Source organism: Mesoplodon mirus, assembly GCF_964341445.2.
Source record: "Mesoplodon mirus genome assembly, chromosome: 4".
Lineage (NCBI taxonomy): Eukaryota > Metazoa > Chordata > Mammalia > Artiodactyla > Ziphiidae > Mesoplodon > Mesoplodon mirus.
In genome coordinates, this window is record NC_138979.1 from 101,438,341 (window position 1) to 101,459,700 (window position 21,360).

At 41.2% G+C, this 21,360-nt stretch overlaps 2 protein-coding genes across 3 annotated transcripts in view; both read right to left on the reverse strand.

Moving 5' to 3' along the window:
• Positions 1–7,727, reverse strand: part of GOLM2 (golgi membrane protein 2) — a 112,646-nt gene extending 104,919 nt beyond the window's left edge. For both annotated transcript variants that reach the window (XM_082619397.1, XM_082619396.1), the window contains exon 1: positions 7,095–7,727. In XM_082619397.1, coding sequence (XP_082475523.1) covers positions 7,095–7,421 — 327 coding nt within the window. In that variant the 5' untranslated portion in view covers positions 7,422–7,727. The remainder of the gene's footprint in view (positions 1–7,094) is intronic.
• Positions 7,728–20,021: 12,294 nt separating this feature from the next.
• On the reverse strand, positions 20,022–20,776 carry LOC309802072 (MORF4 family-associated protein 1-like). Its single transcript, XM_082617309.1, has one exon. It carries the CDS (start codon positions 20,732–20,734, stop codon positions 20,351–20,353), a length of 384 nt encoding a protein of 127 aa, XP_082473435.1. The 5' UTR covers positions 20,735–20,776; the 3' UTR covers positions 20,022–20,350.
• Positions 20,777–21,360: the final 584 nt, after the last annotated feature.

Sequence of the window (21,360 nt, forward strand, 5' to 3'; positions counted from 1 at the left end):
TAGAGTCCAGGGCAAGGAGGCTAGTTAAGAAGCTCCTGCTTTGGGCTTTCCTGGTGGTGCAGTGGTTGAGAGTCCGCCTGCCGATGCAGGGGACACGGGTTCGTGCCCCGGTCTGGGAAGATCCCACATGCCGCGGAGCGGCTGGGCCCGTGAGCCACAGCCACTGAGCCTGCGCGTCCAGAGCCTGTGCTCCGCATCGGGAGAGGCCACAACAGAGAGAGGCCCGCGTACCGCAAAAAAAAAAAAAAAAAAGAAGCTCCTGCTTCCTTTCCAATCAATTCTCTATTCTGCAACCAGAGGGATGTTTTTATAAACTCAAGTTTGATCAAGTAACTCCTCTGCCCCTTCACTGAATATGAGATGCTGAAGGAATCAAAGATGACACCAAAATTTCTAACCTCTACCTTAACAGTAGTGGCATGAGCTTTATAAAGGCCAAGGAGGGAGGAAAGGGATATATACTTTGGAGAGGAGGTATGAGTTTTGTATGGCTTATGAATAATTTGAGGTAGCAATTAAACAACAGCTAGAATTTGGCCAGATGATGATGGGGGAGGCAGAGGCAAAGGCAGGAATTTTCATGTGCAGCATATTAAAGAACTGTACAAGGCTGATCTTCAAATTACAGAGGGATAGGCAGGCTTCAGGGAGTCGGCTGAGACAAGTATGAGAGGAGTTAACTAAGCCTAATTAGAAGTGGACCAGGAAAGGTGGCAGGGGTGGAGTCAGACAACCAGGAACAAAGGGTGAGGCAGGTTGGCTATAGCTGGGACGGATCTTAAGCAGGAACCCGGACAGAATCCCATCCTGGAAAGAAGGCAGGACAGAAATAAGGAAGAGGTTGTGGAATAGTAATAGCTAATGTAACACTTATTAAACATTTCTTTTTTTTTTTTTACTATGTGGTAGGCATTGTTCTAAACATTTAAATGATTTTTTTTTTTTTTTTTTGCGGTACGCAGGCCTCTCACTGTTGTGGCCTCTCCCGTTGCAGAGCACAGGCTCCGGACGCACAGGCTCAGCGGCCATGGTTCACAGGCCTAGCTGCTCCATGGCATGTGGGATGTTCCCAGACCGGGGCACAAACCCGTGTCCCCTGCGTCGGCAGGCAGACTCTCAACCACTGTGCCACCAGGGAAGCCCCATTTAAATGAATTTATTCACTTAAACTTCACAAGAGTGAGAGAGCTAACTATTACTGTCCTTATTTTACAGATGCGGAACCAAGGCACAGAGAAGTTAAGTGATTTGCCCGGGGTTCTACACATAAGAAATGGCAGGCCAGGATTTGAGACCATGGTAATGAACATCTACTCTGTGCTAGGGTTTTTACATATACTTATTTGGTATGTGTATGAGTGTTGTGTACACACACAAATGCAATGAGGATTTTTTTGGGAAAAAAAAAGTAATATGTTACCCACCCTCCTTTCTGGCACATGACCTTTCCCCTATTCAAGCAAAGGTACAATATATTACTGCCATCAAGGAGGATTATGGTTGTTAAAGGGAAAAAGAGGTCATTTACTGTTCAGCTTCAAACCTAAAAACTGACTTTTTTTTTTTTCATCTGTAATAAAACAACAGTTTAGGGAAGGTCTTTTTCTACATTCTAACAGCTTCTTTTATTTATCAAGAGCTTGACTTGGCCCACCTGGATCACATAACTTTGGTACAAGATACAGGCAGGAAGAATTCAAGTTAGGATAAGAGAAATAACCAACACCTAGGAAATAGAAGAAAGGGTCTTCCTCACAGAAAGAAGAAAGAAAAAGCAGTGTGTGTGTCACAGATTCCCCCTTGTTATGGGCTGAACTGTATTCCTCCAAAACCCATACACTAAAGTCTCAATGTCCAGTACCTCAGAATGAAACCTATTTAGAAATAAGGTCTTTAAAGAGGTAATTAAGTTAAAATGAGGCCATTAGGGTGGGACCCTAATCCAATACGACTGGTGTCCTTATAAGAAGAGGAAGAGACCCCAGGGATGCAGGAGCACAGAAGGACAACCATGAGATGAAAAAGCAGCAAGAAGTTGGCCATCTGCAAGCCAAGGAGAGAGGCTCCAGAAGAAACCAACCTGCTGGTACTTCAACCTTGGACTTCTAGACTCCATCAGAGTTTATGTTACAGAACATAAATTCCTGTTGTTTTTAGCCAACCAGTCTGTAGTATTTTGTACCGCAGCCGTAACCAACTAATACACCCCTCTAGGCTGAAACTCCTTAGGGAGGAAGGCAAAAAAATAAGGTAAATGTGGGGGGAATCCCAAAGAAGTGGAGCTTGTTTCTCACTTCCATGGACAATTTCAAGCTCCCTTAAAGAATTTCTGTGTTCTAACAGCCCAGATAACAGATTGAAAATGGCAGGATAGAATAATAAATTAGAAGGTGTCCAATGTCACCTTTCCAATTCCTGTGGAGCAGGGATTCCTAGATTCCCAAAGATAGCCTGACAGTTGCAATGAGTACGCCTAGCACCTAGACTTTGGTCTCTAATACCATTTTCCAATAAAAGGAACTAGGGCTCCATGGAGAAGGAGTCTAGGACTGGGGCAGGAAGTATATAAGATAAGCCAGAAGCATCTTGTAGTGCCAGAAAGTAGGGGTTTGTCACAGTGATGGGGTATTATGTCAGAGGGATCCAGGAGGCAAACGAAAGAGCTCCCAATGGCCAAAGTTGGAACGATTTGAGCAACAAAATAAAGTAGCATTGGATTATAACCTAAAGTATAAGATAAATATCCATGAATCCATACTGATATAAATAAATGACTGAATAAATAAATAAGGGAGAAGAGATAAAGGTCCAAGTAATTTATATGCAGAAGAATTCCCAGTAATTTATATAGATACTCTGCCCTTAAGGAGATAGAACATAACTCCCAATTCATTAAGTGTTGGCTGCACATAGTAACTTCCTTCCAAAGAGTACAGCATGGAAAAGGAGAAAAAGAGAGTAACTTTACAGTGGAGAAACCTGACAAACACTACCTCAAGCCAGGTGATCAAGGTTAACATCTAGTGATAAGTTATTTTGAGAGATGTTCCCTTGATATGATGAGTATGGCACTTTGTCTCTGTGGTTTTCCTCCCCAAAACCATTACCTGAGTCTAATCCTGAGAAAAGCATCAAACAAATCCCAACTGAGGGACATTCTACAAAACACCTGACCAGTGATCCTCAAAACTTTCAATATCATAAAAAACAAAGTCTGAAAAAACTGTCACAACTAAAAGAAGACTAAAGAGACATGACCACTAAATGTTCTGTGGAACCCTGGATGGGATCCTGGAACAGAAAAAGGGCATTAGAGAAAAACTGAGAAAATCAAAATAAAGTATGGACTTATTATTAATAATGTATCAATAGGGATTCATTAATTATGAAAAATGTACCATATTAATGTAAGATGTTAATAACAGGGGAAATTAGGTGTGGGGTATGAGGAAACTGTTTCTACTATCTGCAATAATTCCATAGATCTAAAATGTTCTAAAATAACAGTTAAAAAAAAATGGTAGCCGGAGCAAGGACTGCCTTGCCAACACCCCCTCAAAACACATCATACCTAAGGCAGCTAGCTCATCGGGGCAAAGGGATTTTTGGTGTGGAACATCTATGGAGTGGAGTGGGGAAGGGTATATAGGGAGGTGATGCCGCCATAAGATCCTGGTCTCCAAAAAACTGTGAAGCAAGTACCTAGTCAGGCGTCCAAACACCACTGTTGATACTTAAGATATAGACCCTTGAGGAACCCCAAAACCACGTGCAGATATGAGGTCACTGCCCACATTGCCCTGGGGACACATAAGATTTAACCTACATCTCAGACGCTACGGTGACAATGAGAATATTAACAGTCAGGATACCTTACTTAGGCTGGAACTAAGGAACTCTCAACTTGACTGGCTTAAACAATACGGAAATTTTTTTATCTCACATAACGAGTGCCAATATTCTATTGTAACACTCCACTCTGCCATCTTCAGTGCCTCAGCCACTCCTTAGCTAACTCTCCTGGCACTCTGGTTGCCCCAATTTCAGGTATCACGTGCAGAAGCAACAGTATCTGGCAGAAGAGACCATCTCTTCATTTTGAAGAGTACTGCTCAGGTACTTTGTAGAATGTCCCTGAATATGAGTTTGTTTGATGCTTTCTTATGATTAGACTGGAGATTTTTGATTTGGGGTAAGATAACCAAGAGGTTATTTGGGGTAAGTAACCAAGAGGTGCAACTATGACTCTTTTAAGGAGCAAGGAAACTTCCCTTCACGACTCACTAGCCAGCCCCTTCCTAAACTAATCACTGGGAATAATGAAATTACCATAATCAGTTTAAACCAATCAGGACTTAGCCCTGAGTCACAGAGAAGGATATATACCAAACAAAGGGGGCATAAATGATTATTGAGGGGGTCAGCACCAGTGTGTACTATAGGTAAAAACCCTGAAAGGCAGAGAGAGCCTTTGCTTTAAAGAGACTACATTAATATGATTAAACATTAAAACAAGTCTATTTTAAAATGGAAGACACTTTTGTCAAATTTACTTCAACACTATCACCACCCAAAGGGATTTTAGATCATTTATAGAAAATAAATCCTTCCTCTCAGCTATTGAGGGAGTAGCAGGAATAAAGGAAACACCTCTGAAAGACAAATTTCGTCTTTAGTTCATCTAGACCAAGACAAGCCTTTCTATTAGCAACTCAAAGCCTCCTCATTAACCCCAGGAACATACACTCACAAGCTCTCCAATGAAGATGCTATAGCTAGTTCAAAATATAAAATTGACATGCAAAGAAGAGGTACAGATTTGTGAGCCAGCTGCATAGAATATTAGCCAAACAATAGCTAAGATACCTGGGGCAACATTTCCCAGACTAGTGTGCTTTGCTACATTCTTCTGTACCATGGTAACAAGTAGGCCATGAAAACAGTAGTCGGTGATCAAATTAACTGTTAGAGACTAAGTTAAACAAAATTAAATAGGCTTCTTTATTAATACATTTCTCAGAGCCTTTATATGCTAGCAGGCATTATGAATTCCAAGAGGAGGATATACTGCTTATATTATTTAACATTTCCCTCCAAAAAGAAGGTTTTCCTCTTTTCTCCTGACCATCTACAAACAATTTCTAGGACAGCATTCTGTTTAACACCACCTTGAGAAATACTGCTGTAAGGGGAAAGCAAAGGCCCAAGAATAAAGTCCATTGCTATTAGGCTGTTGGAGGGGGAAAAAAAAATCCATCAAAGAATATAGTGAAGGAGGCAGGAAGCAAATCCGGAGAGTTCAATGATACAGAAGCGAGAAAGGAGATAGTTTCTAAAAGGCTAGAGACAATCAATTACTGAGAAATTAAATAGAATGAGAATAAAAATGTTTTTTTGCATTTGACCAGGAAGACTGACACCTGTGACCTTCAAGAGAATAGCTTCAAAAAAGAGGAGGAAAGAAGGATGGTATACAGAATAAAAAAAATTAGGATGGGGATGAAAAAAGAAATAGATGAAACATTTATAGACCACCCATAACCGGAGTTTAGCCGTGAAAATTTAAAAAGACATTGGTTGATTGCGAGAAGGGAGTATATGGAAGAATAAAAAAATTTTAGAACAGAGAACACCTACATATGGTTGAAGGTAAAAGTGAAAACCTACTGAAAGAAACTGATAATTACAGTCCAGTAGATGGAAGAAATGGAATCCTGAGTATAAATTACTAAAAAAGACTTATATTTCTTTCCAGATTGGAGAGAATTTGAATAGTATGCCTAACCATTCCAAGACTGAAGACCTTGTTTTAATACTACAAAATTTCATGGATTTCTGCCTATTCCACCCAAGAGAATTTTTCAGTCTATAGAGTTCAGTATGTAGTATGTTTGTAAGTTTGCTGAGCTCTTGCTCCTCTCAGAAGCTGTCTCTGTTATGGTGAAGGTGTAGGTTATAGAAAAGCACTTACCTGAGGGCTTCAATCTTCATGAAATAAGAAACAAGGTAGAGGTTGGTGACAATAAGGAAGTTGGGAGCTCAGGAGATTTTAATTTATAATGACTTACTACAAATGATTTTAATATACAAAATAAAAACTTATAATAGGAACACACACAAAAAAGTGTGAAGACTACCAAAAGAGGGTCCAGAAAGAAAGGCATCTACTTATCCCACCCAGAAATTTACTGTGGTAAATCAACAGAAGTTGGTAGGTCATAAGTTAATAACATAGTTCCCAATATGCTGGTGAAAACAAAGACTATTCAGCGGCGGGTCTAGTTACAGTCTAGCTTTAAACTTTTAAAATTTAAACTTAGTATGGCTTTCCAATACCAACCCTAATAGTTAAGCATACAAAATCTCATTTTTATTTCCTTTCAAGATCAATGAGGACAATGACATGAGATTCTGTTGCTTAGAATTTATTTCTAGGTTCTACCTTTTCGACTAATTTCACTAACCATTCAAACTGAGTACATAATTTTGGATTATCTATGTCCAAGACACAAGTGGCTCATATATGGCTCCAGAGCCCATCTATCATAACATTTTCATCACAAAAAAGGCAGTAATATCCAACTCTTTGCTTAATACATAGCCCTATAGAGATGTAAGAAAACTCAGACTGTTTTAAAAAATATATGGTGACCACCATAAGTAGAAGAGTTAGAGGAGGCCCCATTCTTTAAATAAATAAATTAATAATAATCAGTGTGCACGGAAAAAAGAATAAGGTAACACACCAAGTCCGGCAGCCTCCAGATTTGTGTATCTGTAAACGTAAGGCGGCCGACCACATAGGCCAGATGATTACTACTGCCAGCTCAGCAGCTGAGCTTGGAGAAGAGGCGGCATCCACACACAGGCCACTCTTGAGAACCAAAACTTACAGCCAGTTTCATCTGGCAGGGACTGGAAAATGTGGCAGTGATTAAACCGGTTAAAGTCCGAAAGAAATAGGGTTGTTAGCGGTAAGGGGAGCCTCCGAGGCTTCAATTCTGGAAGGCATAAGGCAGCCACGTCTGGGCGAACACCCCCACCGCGGAGCTGAAAAAAACTATGGGGGTTGAGGGGAGAGGGCTCGTCCTTACCTTGTCATCCTCGCATCTTTTCCCGAGGCCCTCCCTGGCCTGCAGCCGGCTGCTGAGCCGGCCGTAATCGGCCTCTTTCTGGTCAATCTGTTTCTTGTGCGAGTCCACCAAGAGCAGCAGGTCCGAATTGCGCTTCTCCAGGCGCCCGCGAGCCACCTCGGTGCGCTGGACCTGGCCCTGCAGCTCGGCCACCTCCTCCTGAAGCAGGACGTGGCGGGAGGAGATGCTCCAGTAGTTGAAGGCGAGGACCGCGATCACCACCAGCAGGACCACCAACACGAAGGAAGGCAGGCGGCCGGCCCGCCTGTTCGCCCCGAAACCCACCATGGGGCCGAACCAGGCTGTACCCCGATGTCTCGGCGCCGACGCCTGCGGGCAGACGCTCTGGCCGAGGTGGCTGAGTTGCCTGGGGGACACGGCCCCAGGGCCGGCTGAAGCCGGAGGCGGGCCGATTCGCCCGCCCGCGAGCCGGAGAAGGGGGCGGGGCCGCAAGCCGCAGGCCCCTCCCCGCCCCCCCCCTCAAATCCTGCCACAGCGCGTTCCGCAGGCGCTGAACTAGACCCCTCACCAGCTGGGTGGAACCAGGAGAACCCAGCTGCCCGAACCCCAGGTCCAACACTTCAGGGTTAGGGGGCGGGGAAAAGAGCCGGAAGGGGGTGGATTTAACTCTGGCCCCGCCCATTGGCCGGGTCTGGGTCGCCAAGGGGGCCATTTCCTAGTTTCCGCCAACGCCCCTTCTTCTCGCGAGAAAGTGGGCTTTTCTCGCTCTTCTCAGTCTTATCTCGCGAGGGTTATCTCTGTCTGGAAGAGTGTTGTGATGATTTTGGCGGTCTGGGTTAGTACTTGTATACCTGAACCGGAGCCCGTTCGGCTTTTACCTGCTCAATCCCCTTGACCCACGGTCTAGGGAGTGCCTACCATGCCATGGCCCTCGTGAGAGTTTTTGTTTTTGAGGACATCTGAGGTTGCGACCGCTATGTAAGGAAAACTTAGGTGAGCTGCGGGCAGAAGGGGCGACTAGATTTTGTATTTGCTTCAGTAGGTTTTCTTGCTTGTGCTAATGATGTGGAGACAAAACAATAACCAGAAAGAAAAAGACCATGAAATTGTGGTGCCCCAAACATTACTGGGGAAAGCAAGAGAAACTAAGTTTTATGACTGAAAGAGGTGGTGCCAGCCTGGTTTCCAAGGTTACTCTTTTCACTAATGGAAAGAACTTCAGAATGTATGAGCCCCTGTTCCTAAACTCACTGCTGCTTTTGCCTCGAACTGGGCTTCCAAGTAGAAAGTCCAGAAGCTGCTCACAATGAATGATAACTTATGCTGTTACTGACAGCAAGCACGGTCTGGGTTAGATATAGTAGCTCTCTTACAAATTGTTTTTGCATACTTAGTCTCGTATTATCCTCTCGGCAACACAGTTTTACAGATGAGGAATCCAAGACACAAAGATGTACCAGAAACTTTCTCAAAGTCCCATATCTTGTTTGAGACAGAATTAGGCTTGAATTCGGGTCATTGGTCTCTAACATCATTGCTCTTTGCATTATACCAGGCTAACTAAGTGTTGCTATATGTTCGGCATTAATTACAGTGATGCAGAAAAAGCCCTCACCTCTTCTGTGTTTTCTGCATATTTGTCCTCGCATAAAAGTTTTTTTAAACATCTTTCGCATGGAAGTTTTAAAAGTTTTTTGGCTCTATCCTGTTTAAGGAGAAGATGGAGTTGCTTTATTTTTCAGACCTCAGGTTCAAGAACGAACATAAACCAACCAAACGCAAGAACTTTGGTATTTTCATTCAAATCAGAGTGGTATGATTTTGAAGTAAGAAGACTTGTTATCTTGAATAATTATTCTATGTTTCCTGTCCATTTCAAAAATAAAGTTTCTTGCCTAATAGTCCTAGAGTAGCCTGGAAGAATTATTGCACCCTGAAAGAGTGATGATTTCTCTCTCACAAATACAGGAAAAAAACACCAAAATTATTAATATTTAGTCCACATTAAACTTGAGCCCTTTGCTCTGGCTTCATAAGATCTAAGAAATCCCCTCCAGTCTCAAAGGACAAGCAGACCTTAGCAAAAGGGAGCAAGGCAAAAATGGTAAATCCTCGTCTATAATGGATCCACCTATCCTTTCCTCAATTTCATATTGATTTTGCTTTGCTTAGCCAGCAGTTGAAACTATAAAGTGATGTTAAACTGCTTAAGATGTTTCAGATGATCTTTCCAAAAGTGTTTTCATTTTTATGTGGGATTCTAGCATGTAGAAGTATAATATTATTGTACAAAACACATTCACATACATTTTTTTCATCAGATGCTTAAAAGAACTATTTGGTACCATAATTCCATTTTACAGATGTGGAAGTAACTTGCCCAAAGTCATACATCTAGTAAGTGGCTGGGCTGAAGCTTGAAAAACAATCCTCCTTCCACTCTTCCCCCAGGGAGAAAAAAATTTTTTATCTGTTTTGATGGTTACCTCTTCGAGTTCTTCCCTCTACTAACAAACCCAATCCAGATATCATGAAGACAGTGTATAAGTGCTCTCCTATAGATGGTTCTGGATTAGGCTTTAAACTAATTGAGGTAAAAGTCAATTCCTTAAATCAGATGATCGAGGTTAACAACAACAGTGGTAAGTCATGTTGTTAGCATGTACCTTTGATAGGATGTGATGGAAGTAGCACTCTGTGGTTTTCCTCCCCAAAACTCATAACCCTATCTAATCATGAGGAAAACATCAGACAAATCCCAATTGAGGGACATTCTACAAAATGCCTGAACAGTAATCCTACACACTATCAAGGTCCTCAAAAACAAGGAAAGTCTGAAAATTTTTCACAGCCAAAAGAATAATGTAGTATCCTAGATAGGATCCTAGAACGGAAAAAGGACATTAGGTAAAAACTAAGGAAATTTGAATAAACTTGGACTTTAATAATAATGTTTTTATTACTGATTGATTGTCACAAAGGTACCACACTAAGCTAGGATGTTAGTAATGAGGGAGACTAGATGTAGGGTATATAGGAACTCTGTAGTATTTTTACAGGTTTTCTGTATTTCTAAAACTGTTCTAAAATTTTAAAAATTAGTTATAAAAGTTCCTATTTGGGGGGATATCTTTTATGATATCAAGTATGGATATAAATATATTCATATAATTGGAAAGGCAGTATAATCACAGATAAATAATGTTTTAAGATTTAATAGAGGACGTCCCTGGTGGCACAGTCGTTAAGAATCCACCTAACAATGTAGAGGACATGGGTTCGAGCCCCTGTCCGTGGAAGATCCCACATGCCGTGGAGCAACTAAGCCCGTGCACCACAACTACTGAGCCTGCGCTGTAGAGCCTGTGAGCCACAACTACTGAGCCCACGTGCCACAACTATTGAAGCCCCCCGCGCCTAGAGCCTGTGCTCTGCAGCAAGAGAAGCCACTGCAATGAGAAGCTTGCGCACCACAACAAAGAGTAGCTCCCGCTCAACGCAACTAGAGAAAGCCAGTGCGCGGCAATGAAGACCCAACACAGCCAAAAAAAAAAAAAAAAAAAAAAACCCTTTCTAAAAAAAAAAAGATTTAATTGAAAAGTAAGAATCTATTACCCAGTGGCAAGTGAGGTTAAATCATAGGAATTTTGCTTTTATATGGAGCTCATTTTCTTTCTTTTTTTTTTCTTTTTCTTTTCTTTTCTTTTTTTTTTTTTTTTTTTGTGGTACGCGGGCCTCTCACTGCTGTGGCCTCTCCCGTTGCGGAGCACAGGCTCCGGACGCGCAGGCTCCGCGGCATGTGGGATCTTCCCGGACCGGGGCAGGAACCCGTGTCCCCTGCATTGGCAGGCGGACTCTCAACCACTGCGCCTCCAGGGAAGCCCGGAGCTCATTTTCTTGAGCTCAGAACACTGTTTGGCATATATTGTCTTCAATATATGTTGACTCATAAAAAATTTGACTTCCTGGATTTGAGCAGAGGAGTAGTTATTTTATAGCTTATTCTTCAATATTTAGGACATTGAGTAGGACTAGATTAGAGAAGGTAGCAGCTTGTAGAAATAGAAAATACACAGATGTGTAGGCAAGTTCTTTCCATTGTAAATAAAAAACAACCTAAACTGGTGTAAGCAATAAATAGATAAGTAAAATTATATACATATGTGTGTGGGTGGGTGGGTGCATAGATAGATAGATACTAGGGTAATTTACAGTACTATTGGAAGAGCCCCAGGAACTGGGGTCTTTCTGTTTCCACCCTCTTCTTGGCTTTATTCTCTCCTACTTCAGATGGCCCTTTTCCTTGTAGATGGGAAATGTGGCCCCAGCATCCATAGGGACACATCCTGCTAGTTCCATGATCTGAGAAGCAAAGGAGTTCAGTTTTCTAGCTGTCAGTACAAAAATGACCAAGGAAAGGTTCTGGTTGTCCAAGCCTGATGGTGTGCACGCCACTTGTACATATCACTGTGACCAGGGAGTTGGGGGATTATGATTGGCCCAACATAGGACACTCCTCTATTGCCAGTGGGCAGTCTGATACCAAGAAACAGAAAGAGAGTTGGGTAGAACTAAACAAATAATGTCGTGGCTTGTGGGATCTTAGTTCCCCAACCAGGGATTGAACCTGGGGCCCCGGCAGTGAAAGCACTGAGTCCTAACCAATGGACCACCAGGGAATTCCCACAGTTTTCTTTTTCTTGACATGTGTTACCTCCCTTCCAATTAAGAACAGTCAGTGACTGAATAAAGACATGGTGACACAGGTTGGGTTCCCCAGGAAACAAACTCTGAGATGGAAGTTTTGTGGGGTTTTTTTTGCGGTATGCGGGCCTCCCACTGCTGTGGCCTCTTCCGTTGCAGAGCACAGGCTCCGGACGCGCAGGCTCAGCGGCCATGGCTCACGGGCCCAGCCACTCCGCGGCATGTGGGATCCTCCCGGACCAGGGCACGAACCCGCGTCCCCTGCATCGGCAGGCGGACTCTCAACCACTGCGCCACCAGGGAAGCCCAGGAAGGTTTTTTTAAGGGAGTGTTCCTGGGATCACCACCCATAGAAGAGCAGGAAAGGGAAGGGAGGAAAACAGGATGGGCAGAGGGAGAAGTTGGGCTGCTATAAAGTCTCAGTGAAAGCCTCAGCCAACTCCCTGAAGATCTCTGAAGCTGGGATGTCCCTTCAGAGCTGTCCTGCGTTGGAGGGGTCCAGACCTTTATACCCCCAGATTAACCAGGTTTTGGATGGCTAGGGGGGAAAGTCACAGTCACAGGAAGGGGTATGATGTCATGCATGGAGATGGTTGCTATGATGTGCCACTCAGATCCCATTTCAGGAATGAAGGACTTTTTTCCCCAGCTGCTGGGAGTGCTGTCAACAGATAGCCCTCAGCTATCAGCCCCCTTCAGAATTACCTCAGCTGAAAAGGGTTACCTTGTGAAGAGAATGCCCCCTTCCCATGGCAGCCAGTACTAGTCAAGAGAAAACAGTTGTTAAGTTACTTCCCTACGTCAAACCCATTTCCTACAGTTGTATAGCAAGAGGCAGTATGCTGTAAGAGGTAATGTGGTTTCTGGAGTAAGAATGTGTGAATTAAAAGTCTCTCTTTGCCTCTTAATAAGATTGTAACATCAAGCCAGCTACTTAAACTCAGAACCTCAGTGTTCTCATTTCCAAAATGGCCTATCAGTTAGGATAAAGTTTGACTCCATTTAAGGGGAAAAAATAATAACTTAAACAAGATAGGGTTTTCTCCTTTCTCACATAAAATAAATTGAGAAGCCGGCCATCCAGGACTGGTATGGCAGGCTCTTTCCAGCTCACTGCTCTGTCATCCCTACAGTATGGACCTCATCTTCACTTCCAGACATGACATTCTTGGTCCAGGAAGCAGGAAGGAGAAAGGGTATGCCCTTCTCCAACTATTAAGAAGACTTCTCCAAATGTACATTTTCACTTCTCATTGCTCTGAAGCTAGTCACACAGTCACCACCCTGAGACCAAGGAGGCAAGGAAATATATCTTACAGCAGCAATGTCCTCATTTGAAAATTAGGGTCTTTTGGTGAAGGAAAAGGGAAGAAAAAGTATAAGCAAGCAAAAACAAACTCTGTCACAAAGGGGGGTAATCATAATGCGCATCTCATATGGTTGTTGTGTGGATTAAATGAGTTAATACATGTGCAGTGCTTAGAACAGGCACTTAGCAAGTATTCAATAAATGTTGCTACTACCGCTGCTGTTACTATAGCAGTGGTTCTCAGTTTGTGGTGGGGGCATAAATGAATCTATATGTTCACTAACCTTTGTCTATACATTGAATAAATAATTTCTACAAAATCTCACTACTTTTTAAAAAAAATCTGATGCTATTGTGATGAATAAAATAAAAACGTATTTAAAATTACTAGTGACTTCATAACCTTTTCCATTATATATTTTCTTAATCAGTGGACACTGAAAGTATAATTACTGTCACATGAGTATCTGTACAGTTTCTGACATTAAAAAGGAAGTTCTTAGAGTCCAAATATTGGTAATTTCGGGACTAAAGGGCCATGGTTTTGGTAGGACTGCAACCCAGCATCTATCAGCTTTTCCAGCCTTATTTTTTTCCCTATATCTCATGCCCTAGCTCTAAGGATATCCTGTTTTTCAGGCTATCTTATGTCTCTGATGCTTTGTTTGACTATTTCATATTGGAAAGCTTCCCTAATTTTCTTTTTTCACTACCATTTATTCATTAATTTCTTCATTATTAATAACAATGTTACAAATATCTCAGATACCCATGTGATCACAATTATATTATTACTATAATAGTTGATTGAAAAAATACTTAATTGAAAAGTTTATTATGAAGTGAGTAATGCTTGTTTTTTTTAATTGAAGTATAGTTGATTTACAGTATTGTGTTGGTTTAAGGTACACAGCAAAGTGATTCAATTATATCAATATATGTATTTCAGATTATATTACATTATAGGTTATTACAAGATATTGAATGTAATTCCCTGTGTTATACAGTAAATCCTTATTGCTTATTTATTTGATGTATAGTAGTTTGTATCTATTAATCCCATGCTAATTTGTCCCTCCTTTCCTCTCCATTTTGGTAACCATAAATTTGCTTTCTATAAGTCTTTATTTTATATATAGATTCATTTGTATTATTTTTTAGATTCCACATATAAATGATATCATATAGTGTTTGTCTTTCTCTATCTGACTTCACTAAGTATAATATTCCCTAGGTCCATCCATGTTGCTGCAAATGGCAATATTTCATTTTTTATGGCTAAGTAATATTCCATTGTATACATACACATATATATACCATATCTTCTTAAGCCAATCGTCTGTTGATGGGCACTTGGTTTGATTCCATGTCTTGGCTATTGTAAATAGTGCTGCTGTGAACATTGGGGTATGCATTTCTTTTCAAATTAGAGTTTTTATTTTTTCCCGATATATATCCAGGGGTGGGATTGCTGGATCATACAGTAGCTCTATTTTTAGTTTTTTAAGGAACTTCATACTATTTTCCATAGTGGCTGCACTAATTTACATTCCCACCAACAGTATACAAGGGTTCTCTTTCTCCACACCCTCTCCAGCATTTATTATTTGTAGACTTTTTGATGATAGCCATTTTGACTGGTGTGAGGTCATACCTCATTGTGGTTTTGATTTGTATTTCTCTAATAATTAGCAAAGTTGAGCATCTTTTCATGTGCCTGTTGGCCATCTGTATGTCTTCTTTGGAAAAGTGTCTATTTAGATCTTCTGCCTATTTTTTGATTGGGTTGTTTGCTTTTTTGATATTGAGTTGTATGAGCTGTTTGTATATTTTGGATATTAACCTCTTGTCAGTTGCATCATTTGCAAATATTTTTTCCAATACTGTAGGTTGTCTTTTCATTTTGTTGATGGTTTCCTTTGCTGTACAAAAGCTTTTCAGTTTGAATAGGCCCCGTTTGTTATTTTTGCTTTTATTTATTTATTTATTTACTCTGGGAGACTGATCTAAGAAAATATTTCTATGATTTGCATCAGAGAATGTTTTACCTATGTTCTCTTCTAGGAGTTTTATGGTGTCATGTCTTATATTTTGGTCTTTAAACCATTTTGGGTTTATTTTTGTATATGGTCTGAAGAAGTGTTCTAATTTAATTGATTTACATGCAGCTATCCAGCTTTTCCAACACCACTTGTTGAAGAGATGGTCTTTTCTCCATTGTATATTCTTGCCTCCTTTGTCATAGATTAATTGACCATAGGTGCATAGGTTTATTTCTGGGCCTTCTATTCTGTTCCATTGATCCATATGTCTGTTTTTTGTGCCAATACCACACTGTTTTGATTACTGCAGCTTTGTAGTATAGTCTAAAGTCTAGAAGGGTTATCCCTCCAGCTTTGTTCTTTTCCCTTAGGATTGCTTTGGCAATTCTGGGCCTTTTGTGGTTCCATATAAATTTTAAGATTGTTTGTTCCAGTTCTGTGAAAAATGTCATGGGTATTTTGATAGGGATTGCAATAAATCTGTAGGTTGCTTTGGGTAGTATGGCTGTTTTTTGTTTGTTTGTTTGTTTTTGGCTGAATTGGGTCTTCACTGCTGCACGTGGGCTTTCTCTAGTTGTGGAGAGTGGGGGCTTCTTCATTGCGGTGTGCATGCTTCTCATTGCAGTGGTTTCTCTTGCTGCAGAGCACAGGCTCTAGGCACACGGGCTTCAGTAGTTGTGGCATGTGGGCTCCATAGTTGTGGCTTGCGGGCTGTAGAGTGCAGGCTCAGTAGTTGTGCATGGGCTTAGTTGCTCCACGGCATGTGTAGTCTTCCAGACCAGAGCTCAAACCCGTGTCCCCTGGGTTGGCAGGCGGATTCTTGTTTTTTTTTTTTTTTTTTTTTTTTTGCGGTACACGGGCCTCTCACTGTTGTGGCCTCTCCCGTTGTGGAGCACAGGCTCCGGGCGAGCAGGCTCAGCGGCCATGGCTCACGGGCCCAGCCGCTCCGCAGCATGTGGGATCCTCCTGGACCGGGGCACGAACCCGTATCCCCTGCATCGGCAGGTCGACTCTCAACCACTGTGCCACCAGCGAAGCCCGGCAGGCAGATTCTTAATCACTGCACCACCAGGGAAGTCCCAGTATGGCTATTTTAACAATATTAATTCTTCCTAATCCAAGAACCTGGAATTAAATGAAAAATTTTAAACTTCACTATTGTGGCACTTTGTTATTGGAATCCTACTTTGTTCAAGGCTTTATATCATAAAATGTGCATTAATTAAAATTGACTAATTAATTAATTAAATATAATTTGAGTGCCTGCTGTGTACCAGATAGTGTTGCAGGTAGGAGGAGTTGCAGAGCATACAGCAGAGACAGAAATGTCCTCCTGAATCTTTGTCTCTTCTTCCTTTACCAATACCCAACAAGGAAACTACTCAGTCTACCTCCTTTAAAACACCTCCTTTTGACACCTCCCATGCCTTGCTGCTCCCAAGTAGAAATGACCACTATCTTATTGTGCCTCCACGATGTTCTTTAGATTTCTACCATAGCAGTTTATTTTTCTGTGACATATCTGCCTCCTACTAGACTTTTAGTAGGTGTTTTTCTGAAGGACCATATGAACTGATAGTATGGAGTAGGCTGTGATTTTGTTTTGACCACACATCATTAGGCTTTCTTCCCCTTCTCCAATGACTGCTCACTTCTTTCTTCCCAGTTTCTTTGGATTTGTCTAAAACACTTTCTGAATACTCTCTTAATCATTTCACCTTTTAAAAAATTTTTCTGGAATTATGGAATTTTAGAACAGGAAGAGATTTTAGAGACTGCCTGATTTAAAATTTCCAGTTTATAATTGAAGATGAAAATCCAGAGAAGTAGTGTGACTTGCTCAAAATCATTCTAATGGTTAAAGACCAACCTTGGATTAGAATCCAAGCTTTCTTCAAGATCTGGTATAAATCTTCTCTCTCTCTCGCTCTGAGATCTTCAAGTTCCAGCTCAGCTCATGTCTTTCTCTTCTGAATTATGCACTAATTGTCCACAAACTGCATCACTTTGGCAATAATCATTTAACCTTACATTGTTACTCTATTCTTTCACATTGGTGTATCTTGCCTGGCCAGTTAGCTATGAACTCCAAAAAGCACACATTTTGTCACTTTTATTTTCTCCCTTCTTAGCAGGTAGCACAGTAGATAGTAGACACATAGTAGGAATTCAGTAAATATTTTTACTAATTAATCACCACTTCTCACATACCTTTCCAAAATATAGTGGGTCTTGTTCCTTAACATTTCGCTTCTATTTCCTTTGTAATTTTTAAAAACCAGACTTAGATTCTTGGCAACCAATGAAAAGACGGTCATGCCTCTGCACAGTCTGCTGCAATGTATTTTTTTCTGGACTTGGCAGAAAACCCAAGGTTTCTGCCCTATTTTTTTTTGTTTGTACTGCATTTCATCTAATCTTCTAGCTCTTGGTGGCTTTCTCTGCTAGACATTGTTCTGTAATGACCCAATTAAATATGGCCCCATTTAATATAGTGGAACTTTATGTGGGGCTAATTTCAAGTGATCATCCTGTAATTTTCCAAACCTTTATTTGTTAATTTTGGTTCCCTGAAACAGTGTACTTGCTGCTGATGCTAGTATGGCACCACAATAAATCCTCTTGCACTGATGTTCAGGCAGAAGACACAGCTGTGAGGAGAGCTAATCATGTGTCATATAGTGCCCTTTAAGGGATCCTTGTTTATCCATCGTCTGAGCTTTAAGTAGAAGCTAAAAGCTTTTTTTAAAACCTACATAATTTTTCACTGAATCTGTTAGTTTCAGCATGTTGTTTGTGTTGTTTTAAGCAGTGCAGTCCCCTGATCTATATCAAGTAAACATGATGATGGATTTAACTCACTCGCTGTTCCTGTTCAGGTACTATTTTGATTTGTTAGTATCTTGGAGAGGTAGCACATTACATCCCAAGATAGAACAGAAGCCAGTGTTTGCAAAAGAACACATTTTTCAGCAGAGTAGTATAGTAACTTTGAAATACTAATATGTTTTGAAATATGTCTGTGAACACTTTCTTATTAACATTATATCAGTGTACAAAATGTTCTTTCTTTTGACATCTGGGCATTATTAGGGTTATTTAAAATCTATATTAAAAATCATTGGTATTGGGCTTCCCTGGTGGCGCAGTGGTTGAGAGTCCGCCTGCCATGGCAGGGGACACGGGTTCGTGCCCTGGTCCGGGAAGATCCCACATGCCACGGAGCGGCTGGGCCTGTGAGCCATGGCCGCTGAGCCTGCACGTCCGGAGCCTGTGCTCCGCAATGGGAGAGGCCACAACAGTGAGAGGCCCGCGTACCGCAAAAAAAAAAAAAAAAAAAAAAAAAATCATTGGTATTTTAAAGAAAATCTGTTCATTTCCATAGCAAAGTATCTTATGTCAAATGATATGTGATTAGATGACGCCCTGTGTACCCTGTGCTATTTCATGCCTTCGTGCCTTGAACACACACCCCTCTCATTCTCTTCCCTTGAAAGCACTCCCTTCTCATTCTCTAAGCCTTCTGTGATCCTGTTTGAATGTCTCTTCCCCAACGATTTCTTCCTTGTGTCCTGCTACACCTAACTTACATGATATTACACTTATTATACCTGTATTACAGCTATTAGTTTACATATTTATCATCTTGTTAGACTGTGAGATCCTTAAAGATGAGAATTTTGTCCCGTTTATCTTTCCATCATCTAGTGCTGTGTCTCACATATATTATGTTTAATGAATGAATGAAAAAGACGTATTCCCTCTGGATGTAGTTGGTTCATCCTTAGTCACTCTACCACATATAAGGAAAATCCTAAAAGTCTAAATTTTTCTTGTTTTTTTTTAAGAGTGGAAATAATTTAATATTTTCTCTTCATAGAAATGAAAAAAATTTAATAGTTTACCTTCATGTTTCTGAAAGTAATGCATGCTCAAAACAACAACAAATCAGATAATCAGAAAGGAAAAACAAAAAGTGAAAATTGCCCACAATTCCACCCATCCAGATGTAACCACTACTAGCATTTTAGTATAGATCTTTCCTGATTTTTTTCTGTCTACATACATACACACACAAAACATTAAACAAAATTTTTGTGACCTGCTTTTTCACTTAAAAATACCTTGGAAGCAACTTTCCATGTTAATCAAATTAGCACTACATATTCACTTTTTTTTTAAGTCTTGTCTTTTTAAGCAAATGAATACTTTTATTAACATGGTAAATTTTTTTTTAAACACACGGTAGTGTTTTGACCTCAAATACTTGTCAGGTCTGCTACTGAAATGAACTTACAGCTAGACAACTTATGAATCTTGAAGATACCTCGTCCCTGTTCAGTCTAGGGTCCAAAACAGACAGCCCTTGCTTTTCTTCCCCAGACCCTCAAGGGCCTTTGCAAATATCTCTTTCATTTTATGTCCAGAATCCCCTGAAATGCATCAGGGTATTACATCAATGATACAGAATACCAAGATCTATCTTGTCTCCTATTCTAGGTTCCATGTCACATAAAGCTAAGTTAGGTTGTCCAAACAATATGACCAGACAGGTTACCGCAGTGTGCCGCATAAAACTTAAAATTTGAACAAAATACATCTCTCCTCCTTTGTTCTCACAGAGAAATTAAAGTCCCTAAATACAATACCATCCTGCAGCCCTTCTGATTCATCAGTCCTAGCCAGATCAGCCCCATTCACATTCCCAGTTGAAGTCTGATCCTTTCTTCAGCTTCTTTAGCAATCGCTTCATGGAGCTGTCTTCTAGAAGTAATGCAGCTCCTTCAGCACCTTCAGAGCTGGAGAACTCCAACTCTGAGTCTCATCTGTTACACACAGACCCAAAGTTCCAGGGAGCTATCTGGTCACACAAGAAAGAGCAAAGCACCTCAAAAATTTAGAAATAGCGAAAGCCCAGGAACAAATGTGACTGCTGCAAGAGCTTACAATCTAGGCCCTAATTCTTGTGAGAGCATTTTCCAAATAAAAGTTACCTCCCCAAAGAAAAACATTTAACAGTCAAAACTCACATTGAGGTCATTAACCACAGACCGTAGCAGAAACGTGGTATAAGTGAGGACAGAGTGTAGACAGAGAAAAAAAGAGAAAACAAAAGGCTCTCTGGTTTCAGCTTCTCCAGGGTGTCAGCCAATCTCCATCAGTTGACCAGAATCCATTGGCTGTAAACCGCTGACCGTCCTTCAGGACAACTCGCTCTTCTCTATCCCCCAGAGCAGCTCCACCAGTATCTCTCCCATCTTTGCGATCTCCGTGGCCTTCTCCTCCACCTTCTTGCACCATTTGGTCCCTCTGCCCTTGACTCCGTTGTCCGCATTCTGCAGATGGTTGAGCGCGCTCTCCTCTGAGGCCTCCACCTGCGTCTTGATCTGGATGAGCATACTGTCCATCTCCCACAGCTTGCTCCCGTTCTGCAGGTAGGCTCTCCCGTGCTCGCGGTTGAGCGCTGCGATGTCCTCGCGCATTTCGTTGATGACCGGGAGCAGGAACTGCTCGAAGTCCTCCTCGGGCTCCATCACCTCCGCCTCCTCCGGCTCTGCCAGCTCCACGATGTCCAAGGACCTCATCTTCCCCTGCTATTCCAGAACCACAGGATGCAAGTCAGGTGCAAAGAAGCAGAGGACCTACATATTCACTTTTGGTAAATGCATAGAAAGATATATTTTATTTTCTTTAACCAATCCCTATAGATGGACACCAAGTTTTTTAGGTAGATTCTTATGGTTGCGTGGAACAAATACCACTCTTCCAAGACATTTTAAAAATATAAATAAGACCCTTCTCTCAAGGAAAAGGAGGGTGTATTATAAGGATGTATATAGATTGGAAGTAGAACCAGAAGTGCATCTATCAGGAATAGAGCTCTGGGAACCACCTTCTCTTTCTGGTGCCTCTATCTTTCTTTTCCCCATATTTCCCTAATAGTCCCTTCTTCCTCAGAGTGTTTGCTTCCTCTAAACTTCTACTGGCACGTAGTTATGGCTTGGCTCACTCCAGACTCTTAATGTATGCTATTTCTTCAGCTTCTGTTCCTGCTTCTCAATCTGTAGAAGTTCAAATATTTTCATCCTACACCCAAAGGATGGTCTTGTACACTCACTCCACTTTGTATCCCCTGGTGTAGAGACTAGAAAGAGAAGTGGCAAGAGATGAAGATGAAGAGATAAGTGAGGGCCAGATTATGGAGAAGTTC

Excerpts from the sequence above, each read along its gene's own strand:
- LOC309802072 (XM_082617309.1), bottom strand. The coding sequence starts at position 20,734 with ATGAGGTCCTTGGACATCGTGGAGCTGGCAGAGCCGGAGGAGGCGGAG.